The sequence below is a fragment of the Phascolarctos cinereus genome, unplaced genomic scaffold (genome assembly GCF_003287225.1).
Source record: "Phascolarctos cinereus isolate Bilbo 61053 unplaced genomic scaffold, phaCin_HiC Scaffold_4;HRSCAF=312, whole genome shotgun sequence".
Taxonomy (NCBI): Eukaryota; Metazoa; Chordata; class Mammalia; order Diprotodontia; family Phascolarctidae; genus Phascolarctos; species Phascolarctos cinereus.
Window position 1 is genome coordinate 700535112 of NW_027555847.1, and position 22597 is coordinate 700557708.

The 22597-nt window shown below is 39.2% G+C and overlaps 1 protein-coding gene across 10 annotated transcripts in view; it reads right to left on the minus strand.

Moving 5' to 3' along the window:
• The window catches only part of HECTD4 (HECT domain E3 ubiquitin protein ligase 4), a 197667-nt gene that overhangs the window by 86187 nt on the left and 88883 nt on the right, over window positions 1–22597 (minus strand). For 6 of the 10 annotated variants that reach the window (XM_020979892.2, XM_020979893.2, XM_020979894.2 and 3 more), the window contains exons 9-15: window positions 8846–9007; window positions 7832–7945; window positions 6547–6687; window positions 5285–5517; window positions 4662–4807; window positions 1604–1674; window positions 785–890 (exon numbers count right to left, since the gene is read on the minus strand). In XM_020979892.2, coding sequence (XP_020835551.1) covers window positions 785–890; window positions 1604–1674; window positions 4662–4807; window positions 5285–5517; window positions 6547–6687; window positions 7832–7945; window positions 8846–9007 — 973 coding nt within the window. Of the gene's footprint in view, window positions 1–784; window positions 891–1603; window positions 1675–4661; window positions 4808–5284; window positions 5518–6546; window positions 6688–7831; window positions 7946–8845; window positions 9008–20266; window positions 20290–22597 lie in introns of those variants that run through there. The other 4 variants (XM_020979896.2, XM_020979895.2, XM_020979891.2 and 1 more) reach the window with 2 other exon arrangements.

The window sequence follows — 22597 nt, forward strand, 5'->3', positions numbered from 1 at the left end:
ACAGCTGTGGGCCACATGTGCTCTGCTGGTCATACTTTGTGCTGTAAATGGCAGAAAAAGCTAGAATCTAGCAATAAAGTTAAGGCCAAGGGGCCAGGTATGCGTCTGTGCCTTTTTTTTTTGGTAAGGCAATTGGGGTTAAGTGACTTGCCCAGGGTCACACAGCTAGTAAATGTCAAGTGTCTGAGGCCAGATCTGAACTCAGGTATCTGTGCCTTCTTAATAGGCAATGTCCCTTATCATCACAGGCTCATCTTTTTAATTCTAGGCCTGACTTCCTCTTCTAATAAAATGGAGTTACATTTTAGCAGTGGGATTTACTGATGATTTTTTCCCATTCATTCATTATCAGAGTTCCAACTATACTAATTATATTTGATGAGAAAGGAGACTAATGCTCTTTTCATACCTTAGTGGCATAAAGTTAAGTATAGATCCTTAAATTAAACTAGAATCCAGCCCAAACCCCTCATTTTACAGTTGAAAAGAATGGAAGAGGCTCAGTAAGGGGCAGTGACTTACTCCAGGTAACCCAGTCCCATTCTGGCATAGCCAGGCCTAGAACTCTCCTGCCTTTGAGCCTGGGGCTCTTTCAAAGCTGCACCAACCCATGTGGCAAAAAAGGGCACAGATTTAACTAACCTTAAACTTTTATTAAAGAATCTGAAATGTTTGCCTCCTCCCCCAATTCACTTAGTGCTAGTCAATGCTATCATATTTTCCCAAGGGCCAGCGCATTCTGAGGCTGACCCACGATGACTAATGAACAATGTAATCGCATCACCTGTAATGGTCATCTTCATCACTACCAAAACGATTGTTTTGAAGCTGTTCGGCCAGATTGGTCAGGATCACGTCCCGCAGCTGGGAGAGTCCAGTGTTTCTCTCTCCTGTGATAGTGCAAAGGTTTATGATACACTCTAGCAATGGCACCGGGAAATCTGACTCACTAGGAAATAACTCGGGGGCAACACTTTCAACGTCTTAAGTGTAAGGACCAGGGCGTTGGCTGCTATTGTCACTCACTCTGCCTTCCAGGTTATCTGCTCCCTGACTACAAAGACCCCACGAGGCACATGACTTCTGTCTGTCTGTATCTTCCCATGACTTAGATATCAAGTTCTAGTTCAGCACGGCAGCTCTACAGCTCTGAATGCTAACATGAAAAAGCCAGCTTAGACTCCTAACAGCACACACTCACACAGCACATTAAGATCTGCAAAGCATTTTACATAATAATGGATACGACCGACACAGGAAACTGAGGCTGAGAAAGGTTAAGCAACTTGTCCAGGGTCCTGGGGCTATTCTAAGTGTGGGAGGCAGACCTTCATCAAGGGTCTCTGAGATTCTACGAAACAAGTTAACCTTGAATACTTAATTTTCTTCCAGTTCATAGAGGACTAATGGTGGGCAGAGAAAGGAATCTTTAATCACTATCCAGTTCTAACCCTTCCCCACAACTGATTCAACGCCACAAGTGTTTCTGAAGCCCCTCTCTGGATGGCGCTCTTGACAATGAGGACACAGATAAAAGCTCCTGCCTTCAGCGATCTCCTCTCCAAGGTCAACTCTTAAAATGTCACCTGGAGATTATTCTCACCTTCTGTTAAGACCAGTTTAAGTAAGTTATTCATTTCAACTTCTCCTGGATACAGGATAGTTAAACCAGAGCTAAAATGAGAGAAAACAAAAAATTAGTTTTTTGAACACATTCTAGGCAAATTCTACGAAAGGAGCTGGTTAACTTACCCCACACATCCTGAATGTATGAACCTGTATTTACTGTACAAATAGCGATCCCTTTCTTTGTCCTATTTGTGAGTTCTTCAATATTTAGCTTGTGCAGACACATACAACTGGCTTAACTGAATGGATAGGGATGGCCCTCAAGCCAATTTTATGGTGCATTTAGATGCTGGCATAGATTGACTAAATATATGATCATAGGATTTAGAAAGGGAAGAAAGCTTCCAGATTATCCCCTTTATCACCTTAAGAGGCAGTGTAGTGTGGGACAAAGAGTGCTTAATCGAGAGTCAGAAGACCTGAACTTAAATCTGTATTCTGATCCCTATTAACTGTGTGATTGTATTGGCTTAATCTCTCTGACCCTCTGTTGGCTCATCTGCCAAACAGAACAATAATACTTAATACTTTCTACCTTATGAGGGAAAGTACTTTGTAAACCGAAAGCTTCATTTTTAAAAACGTGACACTTACTATTATCATCTAGTGAAACCTCTCACTTTATAGTCATGGAACAGGCTATAAATGTCAGTGTCCATGCTCTGATTCAAACACTTAGCTCTCATGGCTATTGAATAGCCCCCTCTCTCAGTATCAAGAAAGATTCAGCCTTAAAAATTAATATCAGAATAACTCCGAGAGCAGAGCAGATCATGAGCAACTCCAGATGGCAATGTTTCCCGTCCCCCTAGATCCTCCAACGAGAGAAAAGACAAAAGCATCATTGTGGAAACCAGCTCTTCCTTTAGAGGAAGAAGGTCTCCAAAGAACTTACCTTCCTTGAACTCTCCTTACTCTATTAGGGGAGTGACTGTGTAGATAGAAAATGATGACAAGGCAAAGAACATCAGGCCTTATTTTATCTGAAAATTTCTTTTATCCAAGTACATCTCTCTGTAAGCACAGTTATTAACTAAAAAAAGGCCTGGAAGCTCCCATTCTAGAGACAAAAGGCACACATATACTGATATGTAGAGCAATACATCAAGAAATCAGAATTCACTGGTGTGGAAATTCTCTCACTGACGCAAACTGCAGCCTGCATAAAACTCACGAGTGTGAGACAACTACCTGAGGCTCAGAGAAGTCACCTCACTTGACTGTGACAGGTCACACAGCAAGCAAAGAGGATCAGAGCCCAGGCCCTTGTGACTCCAGGGCCAGCCACACCAGGCCTTCCTCTCTCCACTCTCTCCTGGCACTTGTTATGTCTGTACACGTCTTACATAAATTAAAGAACTATGAACTCTAGGCTAATTCTAGTGTGGAAACCTCTCCATTTTAGTTTTCAAAGTGACTGAACCACTGTAATAGTGCAAAGAAGGCATGTCTGACCCTATCTAGGCAATAGTGGGCTGTGAGTTTATCAAAACAAAAGTGGCACTCAAGTGTCTAAACCCCTATATTGTCAGGGGAATAAAACCAACAACTAAAGGACATAATTCTAGGGGGAAAGGGACAAAAAAGTGGAAATCCAATGTTGTAGTGCCCAGGTAGAAGAAAAAAAATCTATCTAGCTTTTTTTTAAAGATCACAAGAACTGCTGATGAGTTGGAAAAAAACTAGATCCTATAGGACCCTCTGTCCTGCTTCGATACTCTATGACAAAAAGGAACAGAGGGAGCAGTTTTGTCTCTGGCCTTGGACTACTTCCCATTCATGAAGAGGCTCACTGGAATCTTGTAATATTTGGAGATGCTATGTTATCTTTCCTTCCCATCCCCACCCCCATTTCTTAAAATATAATTAAGGGATTCCTATTTAGGTGTGGGTTATATTGGATGACATCAGAGGTCCCTTTCAACTCTTAAGATTCTGTGAGACTCCCTTTTCTTCTTCCCTCTCTCTCACCAAAGAGCAAACAACTTCTAGTTTGTTTAAAGGATCTTTCGTAATACTGAGGCACTCGGTCATCTATACAGTGCCTGGATAAAATTTTATATAGATTTTGAAGGATCTTTCTAGAGAGGAATCTGACAATACACAAGAGTCATAAGAGTCAAAGTATCTTTGTGGAACACTGTTGGAAATATACCCTGGGTATATTACTGGGATCAGACTCAAAAGAAATTAACTAACAATTAAATCTCATATTTCTGTAGCATTTCAAGGTTTGCCAAGGGTTTTCTTCACAACAACACTGTGTAGGGAGTTTTACGGATCCGTTCACCATCTGAGCTAGAAAGGACCTTAGGGATTACAGAGCAATCCATTTATTTTTATATATGAGTAAACTAATGGTGAAAATCTGGGAAAAAATTGAAATATCAAATTGCTGGGGATTAGCTAAGCAAATTGTGGTCCCCCAATGTACTGGAGTACTATATTGCCATAAAGAAGGACAAATAAGAGAAATAGGTGGAAATAGTGAGACCTATAAAGTAGACCCAGAAAAATATTAACAAAGACTAGAATTATGTAAAAATATGCACTTTTTTTATGTGAACACAATATCATTGGAGATTAGGAGGGAGTAATGAGTGAGTTACAGTTAAGTGTTACAAATACCCATAAGATCAAGTATGATTTTGATTGTACAACTGATTAATTACAAAACCGGGAAAAATTCTTTAGAATCAAAAAGCCATATGCAAATGAAGCTCTGTCCTCTGTCTCACTCCCTGACAGACATTTTAGCAAATCAGGAAAGCACCCATGCTAGAACAGCTGAGATAAACACCTGAAACCTTTCTCCAGGTCCCCCAAGAGCAGGCTTCAAGCTCCCCATTACGAACAACCAAATACAGGTGCCCTCCCAAATTAAGGCATGTCTTCTATAGACAATGGAAGCCCCAAAGTATCTTTCAAGAACTCTGGACTGGGGGAAGAGACATACTTATTAGACCGGCTGGCAGGGGGACTTCTAATCCATCTTGTTGTGATGAGCACTAAGAAAATCCACTGCAGTTTACCTGATGGCAAGACAGACTTCCTTCTGTATTTCAGGGCAAATCTGGTCTTTTGGGGCCATCAACAACTGCCACAGCAGAAGTCCTGACCGTCGAATGATGTCTCGGTTCCTTTCGGTTTGTGGACTGAAGAAAAATTTAAACACCACCTACAGAAACATAAGAATTTAATCTAAAAACATTCATTCCATTGAAACCATGGAGAGACTAAAATGATCTTATTTTTAAAAGTGCACGGAAGGTGGTCTTGTGAGTGCATCCCCAGGGGACTTTTAATAACATTTTTTTCCCAGTGTCAAACTACACAGTTTCAATAAATATTTTCAATATCATATACATTGCAGCACTCATGTAACTGTAATGCTTTGAATAGGACAAGAATTCTAATGGAAGATTAGAATGTAGCACAGAACCAGAAGGCTTTATTTTATTTTTCTTTATGATAAAACACAAGAATCTTTTGGTAATCAACGGTTTCAGTCTCTAAAATTTAAAACTAGCAAATGAATGCTTCAATCTACCTTATAAAATTGGCAAAAATCAGTAGAGGCTTAAATTTTCTTTTCTATTGGTTGTGAATTTCCAGAATCTCTTTCCCAGTGTTTATCTGAAACCTGAGTATTTACCTGAAAGACAACAAGAATGCAGCGTATAATACAGGTATCTCCATTGACCATGGCTTTCTCCATAATGTCACAAATACTGCTAAGATGGTGTGCTTCAATTGGATGCTGCTTGCCCAGAAAGTTTGTAACTGGCAGACTGGTATTGGTTGCAAGAAGATTGAGTTGATGGATGCACATGGCACCAACATGGTGCAGTAACTGGTTTATAACCTCATTTGTGGTTATCGCCTCGCCTAGAAAATTAAAAACACAGTAGGAAGAGATATCCAACAAAGGCATGAGATACAAATGACCTTATACATACCAGCAAATAGCCACTGTGACCTCCACCCCTCTCACTATCTCCCTCACGTGTTGCTACTGGTATATGATAGATTTCTAATTTTTTTTTGGAGCTAATAAAAGTACCTCCCTTTGAAATCAGAGGAATAGAAGAAGCAAAGAGTCCTGAAAAGTAGGACAGCTGCTTGAATTGGGGGATGGGAGATGGGGAATGGGGGGTAGGGGATGGGGTGAAGGGGCAGACTCACAAGCAGTACCAGCTTGCTTCTACTGATGGCTCCACTGTCTAAAAAGACCTTCCTCCACATTTTAAGGATTTTTCATTATTTCTTAGACTAATGAATTCCATCAATTTAAGATTTTCTTGAATAATCCTATTTCATGATAACTGCATTAAAGAGGGGTAGGATAAACCCACCTTTAAAGGGTGGGTAGGAATTAGAAGACATTCCAGGCACTGAGAATACCATGAGTAATGGTAGAAAAGCCAGAAGGCACAGGGAATGTTCAGGGAACAGAGTATAGTCCAGTTTGGCTGGAGTACAGGGTGAACGGAAGGAGTAACATGAGTAAGTCAACATTAGCAACTCAAGCAGCACTATCTGAAGTCTTTGTTTATCCCCTCCAGTTAGTGCCTTCCATCCCTCCCTCCCCTCCCCAATTAATGCCTTCTCCTCCCCTCCAGCTAGTGCCCTCCCTTCCCAACCACCTTATATTTAATTTTCTTGCATTTATTTGTATTTATTCTGTGTATACTCTTATACGTCCATGTTGTCTTTTCCAATAGAATTAAACTCCATTTTATTTTTAATCTCTGTGCTAACCTACAGTTCTGGCACGCAAGAGACATTTGCTGATTTGCTAATTGGTTGAATTAGTTCAACCAGATTGCTCATCTCTCACCTATTCACTGATGTTTCAACAATTTCTAACATTTCAATGGCACAGCCTCAGGCTAATACAGTATCACTTTTGCTCACCTTTTGGCTCAGTAATGATATGGCTGACTCCAAGTCTTTGACACACATAATGGAAAGCTTGATTCCCAGGATTGCACCACTGATCAATATAGTCATTAGAACATGTCCATATCATGTTATTCACTGTGTCATAACATGCACCTGCAGAAGAAAATTTATTTAAATAACCTCGATACCTTCCCTGCATAGTTTTTCAGTTTTTGCCCTACTAATTCCAGTTCATTACTTCCTAAGATCAAAGATTTCACTAGTCTCGGGTGATCCTATAACCAACACAGACGGCTTCACCTCCGCATCATGAGTTGCTATGGCAAAGCTTCTGGTGAAGAGCTTCTCCACACATCAATAGTCTTATTCTTAGACAAGAGACAACAGAGGAGCTACTGGACCCCATGTCTTCTGAGGTTGGTTTCCATGAAAACTTTTGAGCTGTGCTGATACAGAGCATTCAAGAACCCAGCATCACCACCATACCACAATGAAGGATAGAGAGCAGGATTTTTCAGGAGGTTCCTCTTACTAAACATTTCAAAACTAAAAATACTGAAAAGGAGAAGTCTGATGCTGCTAATCTATATCTTTCATGGATACAAAGGTGAATATTAAGCAATTGGGTATGGCATCATTCCCGTCTTTCAACCTGAATGTTTTATGAAAAGTTCTCATTATATGCTTTTCAAGGCACACAGATAATTAATATCTAAAGCCAGCTCCAGCTATCACATAATAACCCAATTTTAAATTACAGAGGAAAATCACAGGTTCCCAGTCCTTCAGATTTCACTTGTACTGGATTTTTTGACAAGGTTTCTTTCTAAGGAATGGCAGAAATTCACCTCAACAATGGTCTTCATTTTTAGAATAACTAGAAAGAATTTTTAAAGGGGACACAAAAGAGAAGTTTCTGTCGAATGCATATTATACTGAGTCCAACTATGACAAAAGCAGAATTCAATGACTTACATAGGTAAAGTACTATTGAACCTGCCCTTGAGTTTAACTAATGAAAGGCGGTGAGACCTATGAATCAGAAGACTAAGGCTTTCTCTCTAGTTCTACAGTTTAATCTCAATGTGAACCTGGAATAAACACCTCAAGATGAAGATAGTATTAACTGCCTCATTCCTATTGCTGACAGTTCCTTTTAAAATACATACAAGAAAATGGAGAAGTCAAAATCTCACTTATGTAATAAATTACTTCAATGGAAACCGGCAAGAACTTATAAGAGAAGTTTATGAATCTAATGAGTTTCTCCTAGGAATTTCATGCACTAATTTCTTACCCAGTCCTGGGACAAGAGCACCACGTCCAAGTGAGCTCCCAGCAGCATCAATGAGGTCTGCACGGCTTGTGAACTGACCATCCGAAATGTTATACACCAAGCTAGATGCCAGAACTTCAGAAACAATAAAAAAGAACCCTACTTTAATGGGACTTTTGGAGGCTGGTGGTTCAATTACAAATTTTAAACTTCAAACTTTTAACTATACTTTACAGTGAGGAAATGTACATTTTCACTATGGAAAAAAATTATCTTCATTTGTTATGAGTATATTTCTAAAAGCATTCTGCACTTAGATTACCATATATCAACATGATTAAGTCCTAAAGACAGTGACGTGACATTTGCTAGAGGCATATCTAACTGGCTAAAAAACTTGGGAGTCTGCGTCTCTCCATCCACTGACAAAATCTTTTCACACTGTTGCTTGAATTGGCGTTGCTCCATTCCCTCTGTTACCCTAGTGCAGTTCCTAATGTTCTCACATATGCACTGCTGTCATAACTGATCATCAGGCTTCCCATTTCTCTCCTCCATTACATCCTGGGGGTAGAATACCGCAGACACTATCAGATACTATTTAGTGATGGGTTAGGTCTGCTGAACGACTTTTTTTTAAATGTTAAGTACAAGGGAAAGCTCACTGGGTTGGCAAGAGATATATCTGGAAATGAATATGATATAAAATCAAAAGTATCAATTAAAAGAAAATAAAATTTAAAAATACATCTGCATGTTTCAAAAAGAGCAAGAAAGTATGCTGATCATTTACAAGAGTAAGTGATTTCTTTGCTGGAATGATTTCATGAAGATAAAGTATTAAATAATGGACTGTAACAGGACATGGCCCCTCCCTAGGATCAGTATAGGCCATGTTAGGTAATTAAGTTTCAGACTTTTCAAAGTCATTTCAAGGAGATTAGGACAAGGGCCAAGAGCCTGCCAAAATCAAATGGAGCAGCTATCAAGGATAGGCCAAAAAGAAACCCCCACAGACAAAGGGAAGAAACTCACTTTTTAAAGATGACAGACCACTTGCTCCACCAAAGAGTGAACGGGTTGCAGAGCTGCCTGAGCCCCCCGGGGGGGGAACCAGCATCACCAGGTAAGTGCCACATGTGTAAATAGGGGTCTTCCTTAACATTTTCAGAGGCAGCCCACAACTGGTATTTGCTGCTGAAAAAAATTAAAATGCTTTAGAAGAAACTGAAATTTAATTAACAAAACAGATGATTAAAACGGAATACAGTGCCCATCTCAGAAATAAAGAGATGATTAGCTTAGGAAAAAATTAAATTTGGGCTCAATTTCTTCACTCAAATATCCCTTATAACCATTCTAAATCCCAAATATTTCTTTGTGTTCCTGCAACAGTTTTTTTTAAAAGAAGAATTTTAAAAGTAGCCAGAACTAAAACCTAATAGAATAAAAAGAAAATACATTCCACATGTTATCAAAGAGGTTTTAGGTAAAATACTACAAGACTGATGCATACACTCAGTTTTTCTATTTGACTTCAAATGCAGCCCATCCCTCATTTCTTTCTATTGAGCTATAGCACTGTATTACAAAGTGCCTGTTGAATGTCTCCACCTGGAAATCACCAAGGCATCTCAAATTCCCTCCATCCAAAATAGAATACATTCCCCAGACCCCATCCCTCGACCCAGCCCTGTCTTAATAACTTCCTGATTTTGGAGGACACCCTCATTCTTGTATTCACCCAGGTTTGCATCCTCAGGGTCATCTCAGACTCTTCTTCACTCCCCCTTTTCTCCCACATCCAATCCTCTGCCAAGTCTTGTCAACTGTATCTTCACAATTTCTCCATTAGCAGAGCCACCAGTCCAGCTCAGGCCTTGAGCACGTCTCTGCTGTATTACTGCTATTGCCTTCTCATTGGTTTCCCCAAATCCATTCTTTCCCCTCTCCCAGTCATCCCCCAACATAGTTGGCAGACTGGTATTTCTATAGCAGAAAGCTGACTATGTTACCCCTCCTGCTTCAGAAGCCTCTTGTTGCCAAGATGAAATACACACTCCTCTCTTTGGCATGTAAAGCCCTTCAAGTTCCATCTTCTTTTCCTCCAGATGTGGAATGCTTCCCTTCCTCCTCCAAACTCTTGGAGCCTCCAGCTCCCCCCAGGCTTAGCTCCAGCCCACCTAAGGCATGAGGTCCTTCGGATCGCTCCTTGTGTTAGTACTCTCCCAACACTGAAATCACTGTTTTTAAATGTCTAGGTATACAACGTTTCTCTCCAGGAGAATTCAAGATGCTTGAAGACAGGCACTGGGGGTTTTTTGCCTTTGTACCCCTAGGACCTGGCACACGATTTCTATTTTTTTTTTTTGGTCTGGACCAATGATTTCATTAGCATAGAAATTCCCACAAGTGAACTTCCTCTACCAATGCGAATCAACAAGTGTTCTGTAACCTACAGTCTTAGTGAGTTGAGAGGTGCTTGAGAGGTTAAGTGACTTACCCAAGGTCACATAGCCAGTAGGTATCAGAAAAGTGAACCCAAGTCTTCCATCCATTATGTCATGCTGCCACTTGGCCTGACACATGGTAAGGTTGCTGGGTGAACTGTACAAAACACACCATGATTCTGTGTGCAGGTACATCCTCCACCCAGGTAGACGCCCAAGCACATTACAACTTCATGGAGCATCCTCAGCAAGTGCAATGAACAAACCCAAAGATAAGGCTCCCTAAACGTAACTGGGTTGGCCATTGAACACAGCTCACATTTTGATGGCACAGCCGCTGATAACTTTGAGTCACTCTATACTGTGACGTCACTGGGACTAAACTTGAGCGGACTTTATCTGTTAAACTATCAGACATCCATTTTGCTGTAGCGGTAGTAGTAGTGGTAATGGAAATTTTGTACAGTGCCTTAAGGTTTCATAAGCACTTGACCTACATGATGTCATTGGCTTTGTCAGGCCATGATCATAAAACTAGTGAGTGTTTGAGGCAGGATTTGAACTCCAGGCCCAGCATCCTAATCACTACGTGATTTCTATGTATGCCATATAATCCAGTGAGTTCTCAACAGGAGATGAGCCAGAAAGATCTTCATCACAGTACTAAATAATATAGTATTTCCTCATCTATATATCTAAATAAATTTGTACCTGCAAGATTTATGAAATTCCATTAGATAACTTCTTTTGGATCATTGACACAAGCTATTATTAAGAAGAAGATGAGCTTTCTAATTTAATCTCCCTGCATACATTGGCAAGACCACGATCTGAAGAGTACTGGAGCTCATTTAGGATCTGCTATACTTACTTGGGTGAGAAATAATGAGAAACTTATTCACAGCATTACAGCTCGGAACCTGTCAGGGCTTAAATCATAACTTCTCATTAATAGTCTAGCGCTGACATTTTTTTAGTGCTTTGTCTGAAATTGGAAAAGTGAAAAAAGCCCAACTTCTTCCATCCGACACAGCATCCCCATGGCAAATGCCACTTCCTCTTCTTGTTTTTTCCTCCTGTGCCACAACAAATGAATTCTGCAAGTCATAAATCCAGAAGATAGGCTCTTACTTGTGGTTAAGAAACTTTAATTAAAAGAGAACACTGGGAAATTAGTTACTGTGTGGGCACAATGACACCATCCTCCATGATGTTTTGAATATGTATATTCCAATTAATATGGCGTCAGCTTCCTTTTCTGATAAACACAGAGCTTTAAGATGAGAGGATCTCTATGTACAAAAATATTTATGGCAGCTCTTTCCTAGTGGCAAAGAACTGAAAATTGAGGGGATGCCCATCAACTGGAGAATGGCTGAATAAATTGTGGTATGTGATTGGGATGGAATATTATTGTACTATAAGAAATGATGAGCAGGATGCTCTCAGAAAAACCTGGAAAGATTTAGAGAAGCTGATGCAAAGTGACATGTACTGTATATAGTAAAGTAACAGCAATATTGTGAGATGATCAGCTGTAAATGACTTAGCTATTCTCAGCAATACAATGATCCAAGACAATTCCGAAAGACTTATGACGAAAAATGCTATCCATCCCCAGAAAAAGAACTGATGGTTTCTGAATGCAGATTGAAGCATACTCTTTTTTAATTTTATTTTTCTCGAGTTTTTTTTTGTCTATGTTTTCTTTCACAGCATGACTAATATAGAAATATGTTTTACATGACTACACATTTATAACCTATGTTGAATTGCTTGCCTTCTCAATGAGAGGGGTAGGGAGGGAAGAAGGGAGATAATTCAGAACTCAAAGTGTTAAAAACAAATGTTAAAATTGTTTCTACATGTAATTGGGGGAAAAAATACTAAACAAAAAAAAAGAAAATAAAAGATGAGACCCTTTGAAGTCTATTTGAAAAGCCCTCCCTCAATCCTTCCCCCGAAGCTCTAGTCTAGAGCTTCAGTGTTTCCTAGCTCTGGCCTGGGCTATGACTTCAGATAAGGTGTTTCACCCTCAGAGTCAAAGGCTCCTTATCTGCAAAGTGGGGGAGAAGGAGACTTAAACGCAGGCTTGTTTGGAGGAAAACATTTTTTCAACTATAAATGGTTGAGGAATCCTGGCACAGTAGCTAGAAAGCTGGGCTTGGCAAGAAGAACCTAGGTCCAAATCCTGCCACTGACACAACCTGCCTGTGTGACTGCGGGGAACTCACTTAACCTTTCAGTGATCCAGACAATTCTCAAAAATAAAAAAGTTACAGATCAATTAACAATCTATCTGAGTGGAGGAAGTTTCCACACGAGGAAGCACCCACAGCAATTAAATCACAGGTAAAGGAAAAAAATGTCTACAAACTAAATTGTCCCTTCCAATTCAAATTCACATAATAAACTAAATACAATAAGTATTTCTTCCCCTCTTCTATATGATAATGGAGAGGAGTGAAACTGTTAACATTTGAAATTAATGAGGGGTAATCAAGTATGTCACTGGACAGACTTTGCTGCTAATTAACAATGGATCCTTTTTTCTCATTCTTCCCAGTAGAAATATAAAAGTACAAATGAGTAATTTTCAGTTACACCATTCTTTCTGTACATAACTGTTTTCCTTGATCTTGGGTTTTGATATAATTTATTAGTTGTTATTGTTTGTCCTTTGTTCTCAAAGAGGAGCATGACATTAGGGAGGTGATGCCATTGGTTGATTGGCTATCCAAGGAGGTGGTCTGGGAAGGCTAGAAGATCAAGCAATGGCCATACCTGGTGTGTGGCACTGGTATCTACAAAATATTCCCAGGCATAGAGGATGGCTTCAAATCTGAGAGACTGCTTGTGGCACATTTAGAAAAGGGCATAGTTGGGGCAGCTAGGTGGCACAGTGGATAGAGCTCCAGCCTTGGAGTCAGGAGGACCTGAGTTCAAATCTGGCCTCAGACACTTGACACTTACTAGCTGTGTGACCCTGGGCAAGTCACTTAACCCCACTGCCTAGCCAAAAAGCAAACACAAAAAAAAGAAAAGAAAAGAAAAGAAAAGAAAAGAAAAGACAAGAAAAGAAAAGAAAAGAAAAGGGCATAGTCAAACATCACACTAGAGAAGATGGCATGAATAGGCTGCAATCTGCAGCAGAGAAAATAACTACTCTGAGAAGTTCACAGAAGCACCCAACTCTTGTGGTCTGGGTCTAAAGACTGGTACATCCTCCATGCTTGTCAATCTTAACTGCAAGCTCTACAAGGCCTAGCTCTTGCATGCCTGACCACCAAAGCAACAAATTCATGTGGATATTCTACAAATCATACTAATAATGGTAATATAAAATAATGGAACTGACATGGCTGAACCCTCCATGAAAGTCCTGCTCCATTTCCTCGTTGGGGTGTGAAAGTGACCCTTGACTCTCAACAGCTAGATTGGGGAAGTCAAAGATCTGACAGATTCTTCCTAGCTAAGAAGGCTTTACTTCAAGTTCCAGGGACAACATGGGCCTGTTTTCCCAGAATAGGGAGGCTCAATATGAGGCAGATGGTCAATCCTCTGAACATGAAAATTAGAAAAATTAGAACCAGCACTTAGTCCTAAGCTTCTGCAGTCAGTGTAGCAGAAAGGAAGGCAGAAGGTGCTAAGAATCCATTTCTGGATTGTCAATAAACATTAAATTAACTGTTGGTATTCTGAATGTCAGATTTTTATCCAATGACCATTGAATTGACATACTACTAGAGAAACCAAACTATTTCCAAACTGATAGTTCCACTATAAATGAAACCATTAGACGAAGAAGTTGCAGCTGTTGAAGCTAAATGGAAGGATGGCTAAATAGGTTCTCCCTAAATATGGAGCAGAGTTGGTTTAGTTGTGTGCCCAAAGGCAACATCATTGTATGAGATACTTGGTCTTCTTGCCTTATAGCACTAGTGATGCACATAAGCAAAGGCCATCAGGAAGAGGAGAGGCCATCAGCTTATGGAGCACCATGAGGATGATACAGCTTATGCACCTCCATAAGGATGACTGAGGATTGTGGGATGCCAATAGGATGACTGTGGATTAGGGACCATGTTAATAAATGTGCATTATGAATCAACTTTTGTTGGAGAGGAAGAAGAGAATGCAATTATTTAATGAATCTGGCACAACCCTAAAAACTAAATCAACTTATGCATCAATACTTGGTCACTTCAATGTGGAACTGGGCATAGGGATGCCAATTTTTAAAAACTGGAAAATATGATTTTGGATTGAGAAATTAGAGGTGAGGAACTTCTGGGTTTTTTTATAATCCTCAGGGCCTCTCAAATATCTCTAAAACAGGAATTAGGCACAAGAGATAAAGCAATTTCAGCTTTCTTCATGGTCTAAGACACCAAGAATCCTAACAAGGTTAAAAACCCAAGGAACTAAAAGCAGAAAAGGTTAATTACTAACCCTAATGTACTCACTTAGTGTCTCCTCCATTTCCCACCTCGCTATGACAAGGCCAAATAAGTCTACCCATACGCTTAGACCAGAATTAACATCCAGCTCAGGAGTGAGGAACGTGCGGCCTTGAGGCCACATGTGGGGCCTCAAGTGCGGCCCTTTGACTGAATCCAAGAGGATCCCCTTAATCAAAAGATGTCTTCTGTGAAGTCTGGATTCCAAGGGCTCAAGGCAGATGCTTATTCTGCCTAGGACAGCAGCATGGAAACCACAAACTCAGCTAGAGAACTGAGTCAGTCAGTAAACATTTATTAAACACCTACTATGTGCAAGGCACCATGCTAAGCACTAGGGATACAAAAAGAGGCAAAAGACAGTCTTCTGTCTACAAAGAGGAGACACAAGCAAACAAATATGTACAAACAAGCTACATATAAGATAAACAGGAAATAATTAAAAGAGGAAAAGCACTAGAATCAAGAGGGGTTGGGAAAGGCTTCCGGTAGAAGATGAGACCTTAGATGAGACTTAAAAGAAGCCAGGGAAGCCAGCAGGCAGAGATGAAGGAGCCCATTCCTGGCACGGGGGCAAGCCAGAGAAATGCCAGAAACCAAGAGATGGGAGTGTCCTACTTCTGGAACAGCCAGTGTCACTGAATCAAAGAGGATGTGTTGAGAAGTAAGATGTTAAGAAGACTGGAAAAGTAGGAGGACGAAAGGTTATGGAGGTATTTGAATGCCAAACAGGATTTTGCATTTTATCCTGGGGGCAACAGGAGGCCACTGGAGTTTAATGAGTAGGGGATGGGTAGTGGGTGACAAAATTAGACCTGAGCCTTAGAAAAATCCCTTTAGTGGCTGCACAGAGGATGGACTGGAGTGGGGAGAGATTGAGGCAGGCAGACCCACCATCAGGCTATTGGAATCGTCTAAGTGTGAGGTGATGAGGGCTTGCACTAGAGTGGTGGAAGGGTCAGAGGAGAGATACTGCAAAGGTGAAATCAACAGGCCTTAGCAAGAGATTGGATACGGGAGGGTGAGACAGTCAGGAATCAAAAGTGATATCTAGGTTGTGAGCCTGAAGTACTAGAAGGATGGTGTTGCCCTCTAAAGTAATAGGGAAGTTAAGAGAGGGGAAAGGTTTAGGGGAAAAGATAGTAAGTTCCATTTTGGACAAGTTTAGTTCAAGATGTCCGAAGGGCTGCTGGAGATATGAGATTGGAGGACAGCAGAGAGGTTCAGGCAGGATAGCAGATTTGAGATTTATCAGTACAGGGATGGTAATTAAAGCCATAATGTATGATGAGATCACCAAGTGAAGTAGTACAGAAGGAAAAGAGAATAGAAATCCTGCCTCAGACACTTGACATTTACTGGGTGTGTGACCCTGGGCTAGTCACTTAACTCCGATTGCCTCACCAAAAAAAAGAAAAAAAAAGAAAGGAAAAGAGAAGAGGATTCAGGAGAGACTCCTGTGGGATAACTATAGTTAGACGATTATGACCTGGATAAGGATCCAGCAAAGTAGACTGATAAGGAGTGGTCAGATAAGTAGGAGGAGAACTAGGAGAGGGTGGAGTCCTGAAAATCCAGAGAGAAGAGACTATCAAAGAAGAGAGGGCGATCAAAAGTGTCAAAGGTTGCAGAAAGGCCAAGGAGAAGGAGGATTGAGAAAAGGCCATTAGATTTGGCAATTAAGAGATTGCTGGTAATTCTGGAGAGAGCAGTTTTAATGGAATGATAAGGTCCAAAGTCAGACTGTAAAGGGTTAAGAAGAAAGTAGAAGATGAACGAGAAAGTAGAGGCACCTATGTAGACAGCTTTTTCAAGGAGTTTAGCTACAAAGGGTAGAAGAGATATATAATGACAGTTAGCAAGGACAAAAGGATCAAGTAAGGTTTTCTGGACAAGGGGGGAGATGTAGGCAAGTCTGTAGGCAGTAGGGAAGAAGCCTGAGGAGATAGGTAATAAAGTGGGGATGAAAGAGGGGACAATCCACTGGAGGAAGCAGGATGCAACAGGATCATCTGTGTAAGTAGAGAGGTTAGCCTTGCTAATTAGTAAGGCTACTTCATCATGTGAGACAGGGATGAAGGACAAGATAGTGGCAGAACACATCTGAGCGATAGGAGATGAGGAAGAGGGGATAAGAGGGAGCTCATGGTAAATGGCATCAATTTTTTTTGGTAAAATATGAGGCAAGTTTCTCAGCAGAGAGGGTAGAGGGAGAGGAGGAGCCGTGGGAGGTTTGAGGAGGAATAAAAAGGTTTGGAAGAACCACTGTGGGGAGTGGGAGAGTGAGTTGATAAATGAGATATAGTACAATTGCCTCGTAACAGGAAGAGAGGCCAGTTGAGGTTGTGTAACCAATTTGGGGGGGATTCAAACAGAAAGGCTGCATGGTTTTTTCCACCTTTCTTCACACGCATGTGTACACGAGCAAAGGCTGCAGATGGTGGGAGTGATTCAAAGCTAAGGCTTACTTAGCAGGGAGCAAACGGTGATATGATAAGGAGGCTAGGAACTCAAGAGAAGAGGACAATATGAAGTTGAACTGGTTCACCAACAGATCAAGATAAAAGAAAAACTGTGAGCCAGGTACCAAACTCATTGGAAATCTGTAAACAACAGCATCAAGAATTTTGATCTGGTGGAGGGAGGAACAGAGGGAACTGGAACAGTCAATTAGCATGTGTGGAGCTGAAAGAAAGTAAAACGGAGAGAAAGGACCTAGCATCCACCAGAGGCCAATCACTTCAGGGAAAGACTGAGGCCAGTGAATTGTGAGAATTGCCCAGCATAACAGGAATCAGAAACTGCTTTGAGGTCCATCCCCCAGGGAAACTGGAATCAAAGGGTAAGCAAAAGAAAGAGAGCAAAAGGAGAACATAAAGAAAAAAGACTCAAGTCAACAAAGACCTCAGTAATTTAAAAAAAATCAGTTAAAGTCCTTGAGCATAAGCAGGTAAGTCAACAGAGAAGATAATAATGGGAGGGAACATGGCACCTAGATCAGAAAAAATTCCAAATATCTTTGAATAGATATTAAAAGACAAAGGAAAACAAATCAACATCTGATGAGGCAAAGGAGCCTGTGGATTCCCAAGGGAGGCAGAACCACAGCAGGATCTCCTTGAATGGTTCAAAGGAGAAATAAGCATTGTGAAAGCAGAATATATGGCCTGCACAACAGAAATTATAAGCACAACAGAAAAACTTGAAGCCACAAAGCGAAGTGTCACCAAAGAAACAAAAGAGGGGATAAATGATTGGGAATTCAAATACATGGCTTTTCTGGAAAAAGAGAAGCAAAAAGTAATACCATAAAAAGAAAACAAGATCTCTATAGAATCCCACCCTTATTCTTCTTGATCTCTCTGTAGCTTTTGACACTCAATCACATTGGCCTCCTTGCTGTTCCTCACACACGACACTCTCAACTTTGAGCTGTCTCCCATGGCTGCAACTCTCTGCCTCCTCATCTCTACCTCCTGGATTCCCTGGCTTCCTTCAAGTGTCAGCTAAATCCCAATCTTCTGCAAGAAGCCTTTCTCTGCTTAATCTTAGTGACTTTCCTCTGTTGATTTTTCTCTAATTTATCCTATGTAAATATCTTGCACGTACGTAGTTGTTTGCATTTTATTTCTCCAACAGATTATGAACGTCTTAAAAGACAGGATTATTTTTTGTCTTTCTTTGTATACACAGAGGTTAGCAAAGTTCCTGACACACAGTAGGTGCTTAATAAATGCTAGATGATTGATTGATTAGTTATCTTGAAGACAGGATGTAGAAAGGCAAGTTAAGGATTACAGGCCTATATGACAAGTAAAAAAACCTTGACACCATAAAGCAAGAAATAATACAAGAAAACTGCCCCAAATTTCTGAACACAAAAAGCAAACTACCAATTGAAAGAATCCACAGATTGCCTCCAAAAAGCAACAACAACAACAAACCAAACCCTATGCTACAAACTCTAGGACACATGTTAGTTAAATTTAACAATTCTACTGATAAACAACAAATTCTCCAAGTGACCAGGAAAAAAGTTTCAAATATAAAGGAAAAGGCATTAAAATAACACAAGATTATTCTGCACTCACCAGAAACCACAGGAAGGAATGGAATAATGCATTTTGAAGAACAAAGTAGCTCAAGATGGAACCCAAGAAGACATACCTTTCTTCAAAATCTGAGCCTAACCATTAATGAAAAAAGATGGGACATTCAGTTTAAAAAAAAAAGGCATTTGAAGCATTCCTAGAAAGAAATTCAGACCTGAACAAATTTTTTTTTTGCTTTTCAAAAACCCAAGATGATAGATCCACAGAAACCAAGAACAATAACAACAAAATAAGAACAGAAAAACCAAGAGATTTCTTTCTAAAAGTACACAAGAATTCAAGGGAAAAGCAAGTCAAATAGAAATGATGATACAGAAACAGGCCTGTACCCTGCTATAAGTCAATTAATATTTTTGTGTGCGTGACAGACTAAATTACAGAATGAGTATACTCACATAAGTAGAAAGGAAGATAAAAGGAAACATATGTAATGTACCTTAAACAAGTCAATGAAAAGAAAAGAAGTTCTGTAGTCTCTCAAGAAGAATCCTAGAGGAGAATGAATGAGGAAGCAGAGGGAGGGACTGAGCAAGAGGAAAGAGGGAAGTCTTGCTACACTGGTAGGAGAGAGTATTACTGATGCATGCCCCCATGGGAGAAGAAAGATATTTTATAAAAGGAGATCCAGACCTTATAGTGGGTATAATCTGAAGGAATTTGGTGTTTAGAGAGATCACTCATCCTGCCTCAAGACAAGGGGAATCAGAGCTCCTGGGGGCACATTACATCCAGAGGACTGGCAGAGAATGGACCCAGAGGCATTTCAAGATAAACAGGAAAAAAAATAAACGGTGACGGGAAGGGTCAAGGTTAATAATGACCCTCACAATCATGGACACAGGAAAATTCCAACCATGACGCAATATCCTCTTGATCACAAGCAGGAAGTGGGACTTTCAAGAGTGATGCATAACAGAAAAAAGGGATCAGGGCACAAGATCTACAGGGCACTAATATAGAAGCTGTTTAGAAGAGGGAATCCAAAATAGGTACCTTAGAACTACTTAATGGCAGGAGATTTAGATAAATCCAACAGTTTTAGATAAATCTAACAGAAAGACAAACAAAAGGAATAATGCAGAACTGAACAAATTGTTGGAAAACCTAGAGCTAAAAGATCTATTGTGTCTTTTAAGTTGGACTGCAAAGGAATATATTATTTCTTAGCACAACATGAAACCTTTACAAAAACTAATCATATATTAGGTCACAGTGTACATTGCAAAAAGAGAAATAAAAATAAAATTTAAAAGGCAGAAATAGTTCTTTACAGATGACAATGCAATAAAAATAGTAATCAGTTCAGAGAACATAAACAAAAGACAGATCCAAATGGAGACTTAACAATGAAATCTTTAATAATGAGTAGGCAAAAGAACATAGAAACAATTAATAATTATGTGGAAGAAAATAATAATGATGAAAAAAACATACCAAAATTTCTGGGATGCAGCTAAAGCAGTCCTCAGGGGAAAAATTATATCCCTACAAACATACATTAACAAAATAGAAAAAGAGAAGATTAATAAGCTGAATATGCATTTTAAAAATTAGAAAGTCAACAAATAAACCTAAAATAAGCACAAAAAGAAGAGATATCAAAAGTTAGAGATAATCTGGAAATGAAAACTAAAACTAAAAGGTGATTCTTTGAAAAGACTAATAAAATTTAAAAGCTTTTAGCCAATCTAATTAAAAAGAAAAGGTAAGAAAATAAAATCAAATAGCAAACAAATAAGGTGAAATCATAATAAGATCAGAAAAAGGATTATCAGAACCTACTCTGCACAGTTCTATACTAGTAAAACTGAGAATAACAAAAGAAAGAGAGGAATACTTTCACAAACATAAAATACCCAAACTAACAGAAAACCACATAGAGATCTTTAAAAAAAAAAAATCTCAGAAAAGGAAATGGAACTAGATTCAAAGGAATTGCCAGAGGGAAAAAAATATCCTCCTAATCTTTATGGATTCACAGGAAGAATTCTATCAATTTTTCAAAGAATCAATACCACACAAATTATTCTCAAAAATGAGAAAGTCCCCTACCAGATTCCTTTTATGAGATAAATATAGTCCAATACTTAAATTAAGGAAAGATGAAACACAGAATTATAAGCCAATATCATTAATGAATGTCAATTCAAAACTTTTAAATACAATTTTATCAAACAGACCACATCCAATTCATCCATGAAATCATTCATTGTAACCAAGTTGGGTATACCAGGAATGCAAGGATAGTTCAACATTAGAAAAGTAATCAATATAATTAATCATATTAAAAATAAAAACAGCTCAAACCCCATGACTATCTAAATAGATGCAGAAAAAGCCTTTGGTAAAGTGTAACACTCCTTAATATTATAAATCCTACAAAGTATAGGCAAAAAGGGATCTTTTTATGAACAACATAAAAAATATCTATCTAAAATCAAACTCAAGCACCATAGACAATACAGGTCCTCCAGAACCTCTCCAATAAATATTGCTATTGCTAGCATTGCTAGCTCATAAGAGAAAGAAATTAAAAGTATAAAGACAGGTAAAAAAGAGATAAAACTATCCCTAATTGCTTATGGCATGATGGTTATATGAACTGATGCAAAGTAAAGTGAGCAGAACCAGGAGAACATTGTACATTAACAACAATACTGTACGATGATCAACTGTAAATGACGTAGATATTCTGAGCAATACAAAGATCCAATATAATTCTGAAGGACTTACAATGAAAAATCCTACCTCCAGAGAAAGAATTGATGGAGTGTGAATGCAGTTCACAGCATACTTTTTAAAATTCCCTCTGTTTGTTTTCTTTTGCAAAATGACTAACATGGAAATTATGTTTTGCATGACTTCACATATAATTTATACCAAATTATTTGTCTTTTCAAGTGGGGGGGAAGGAGAGAATTTGCAATTTTAAATTTAAAAAAAAGCATGTTAAAATTTTTTTACATGTAACTGAGAAAAAATAAAATAAGGGAAAAAATGAATCACACCATTCTATTCAATAATAACAAAAAGAAATAGTAATGGCCATATGCAAGAATGATCTAAATCATTAATAATAAGAGAAATGTGAATCAAAATAACCCTGAAGTTTCATCTCACACCCAGCAAATAAGCAAAGATGACAAAAGATGGGAACAATCAGTGTTGGGGGGGGGTTGTAGGTAAAGTAGGCACACTGGTGTATTGCTGATGGAGCTATAAATCAGGACGTGCATTCTGGAAAGCAATTTGGAATTATGCAAATGAAGCAACTAAAATGTCCATACCCTTTGACCCAGACATTTCACTACTAGGCTTACCCTCCAAGGAGGCCACTGATAAAGTCCCTATATACAATGAAATATTTACAGCAGCATTTTTTGTGATAGCAAAGAATTGGAAACAAAATAGATGCACATCAACTGGGGAATGGTAAACACACTGTGATATATGGATGCAGTAGAATATTGCTTCCCTGTCAGAAATGACAAATATGATGCATACAGAGAAGCATGGATAGCTCTACATGAACTGACACAGAATGAAATAAGCAGACTCAAGAAAACAACATACACAATGACTACATTGTCAACTAAAGAGCCACCAAAAAAATTAAAATTGAATGCTGCAAAATTATCAAGAACAAGTACGGCTTGAAAGAACGAGAGAAGACATTCCCACCCCACCCCTTTGCAGAGATGGAGATTCACAAATGCACAATGTACATATTTTCAGACTTTTTTGACATATTAATCAGTTATGCTG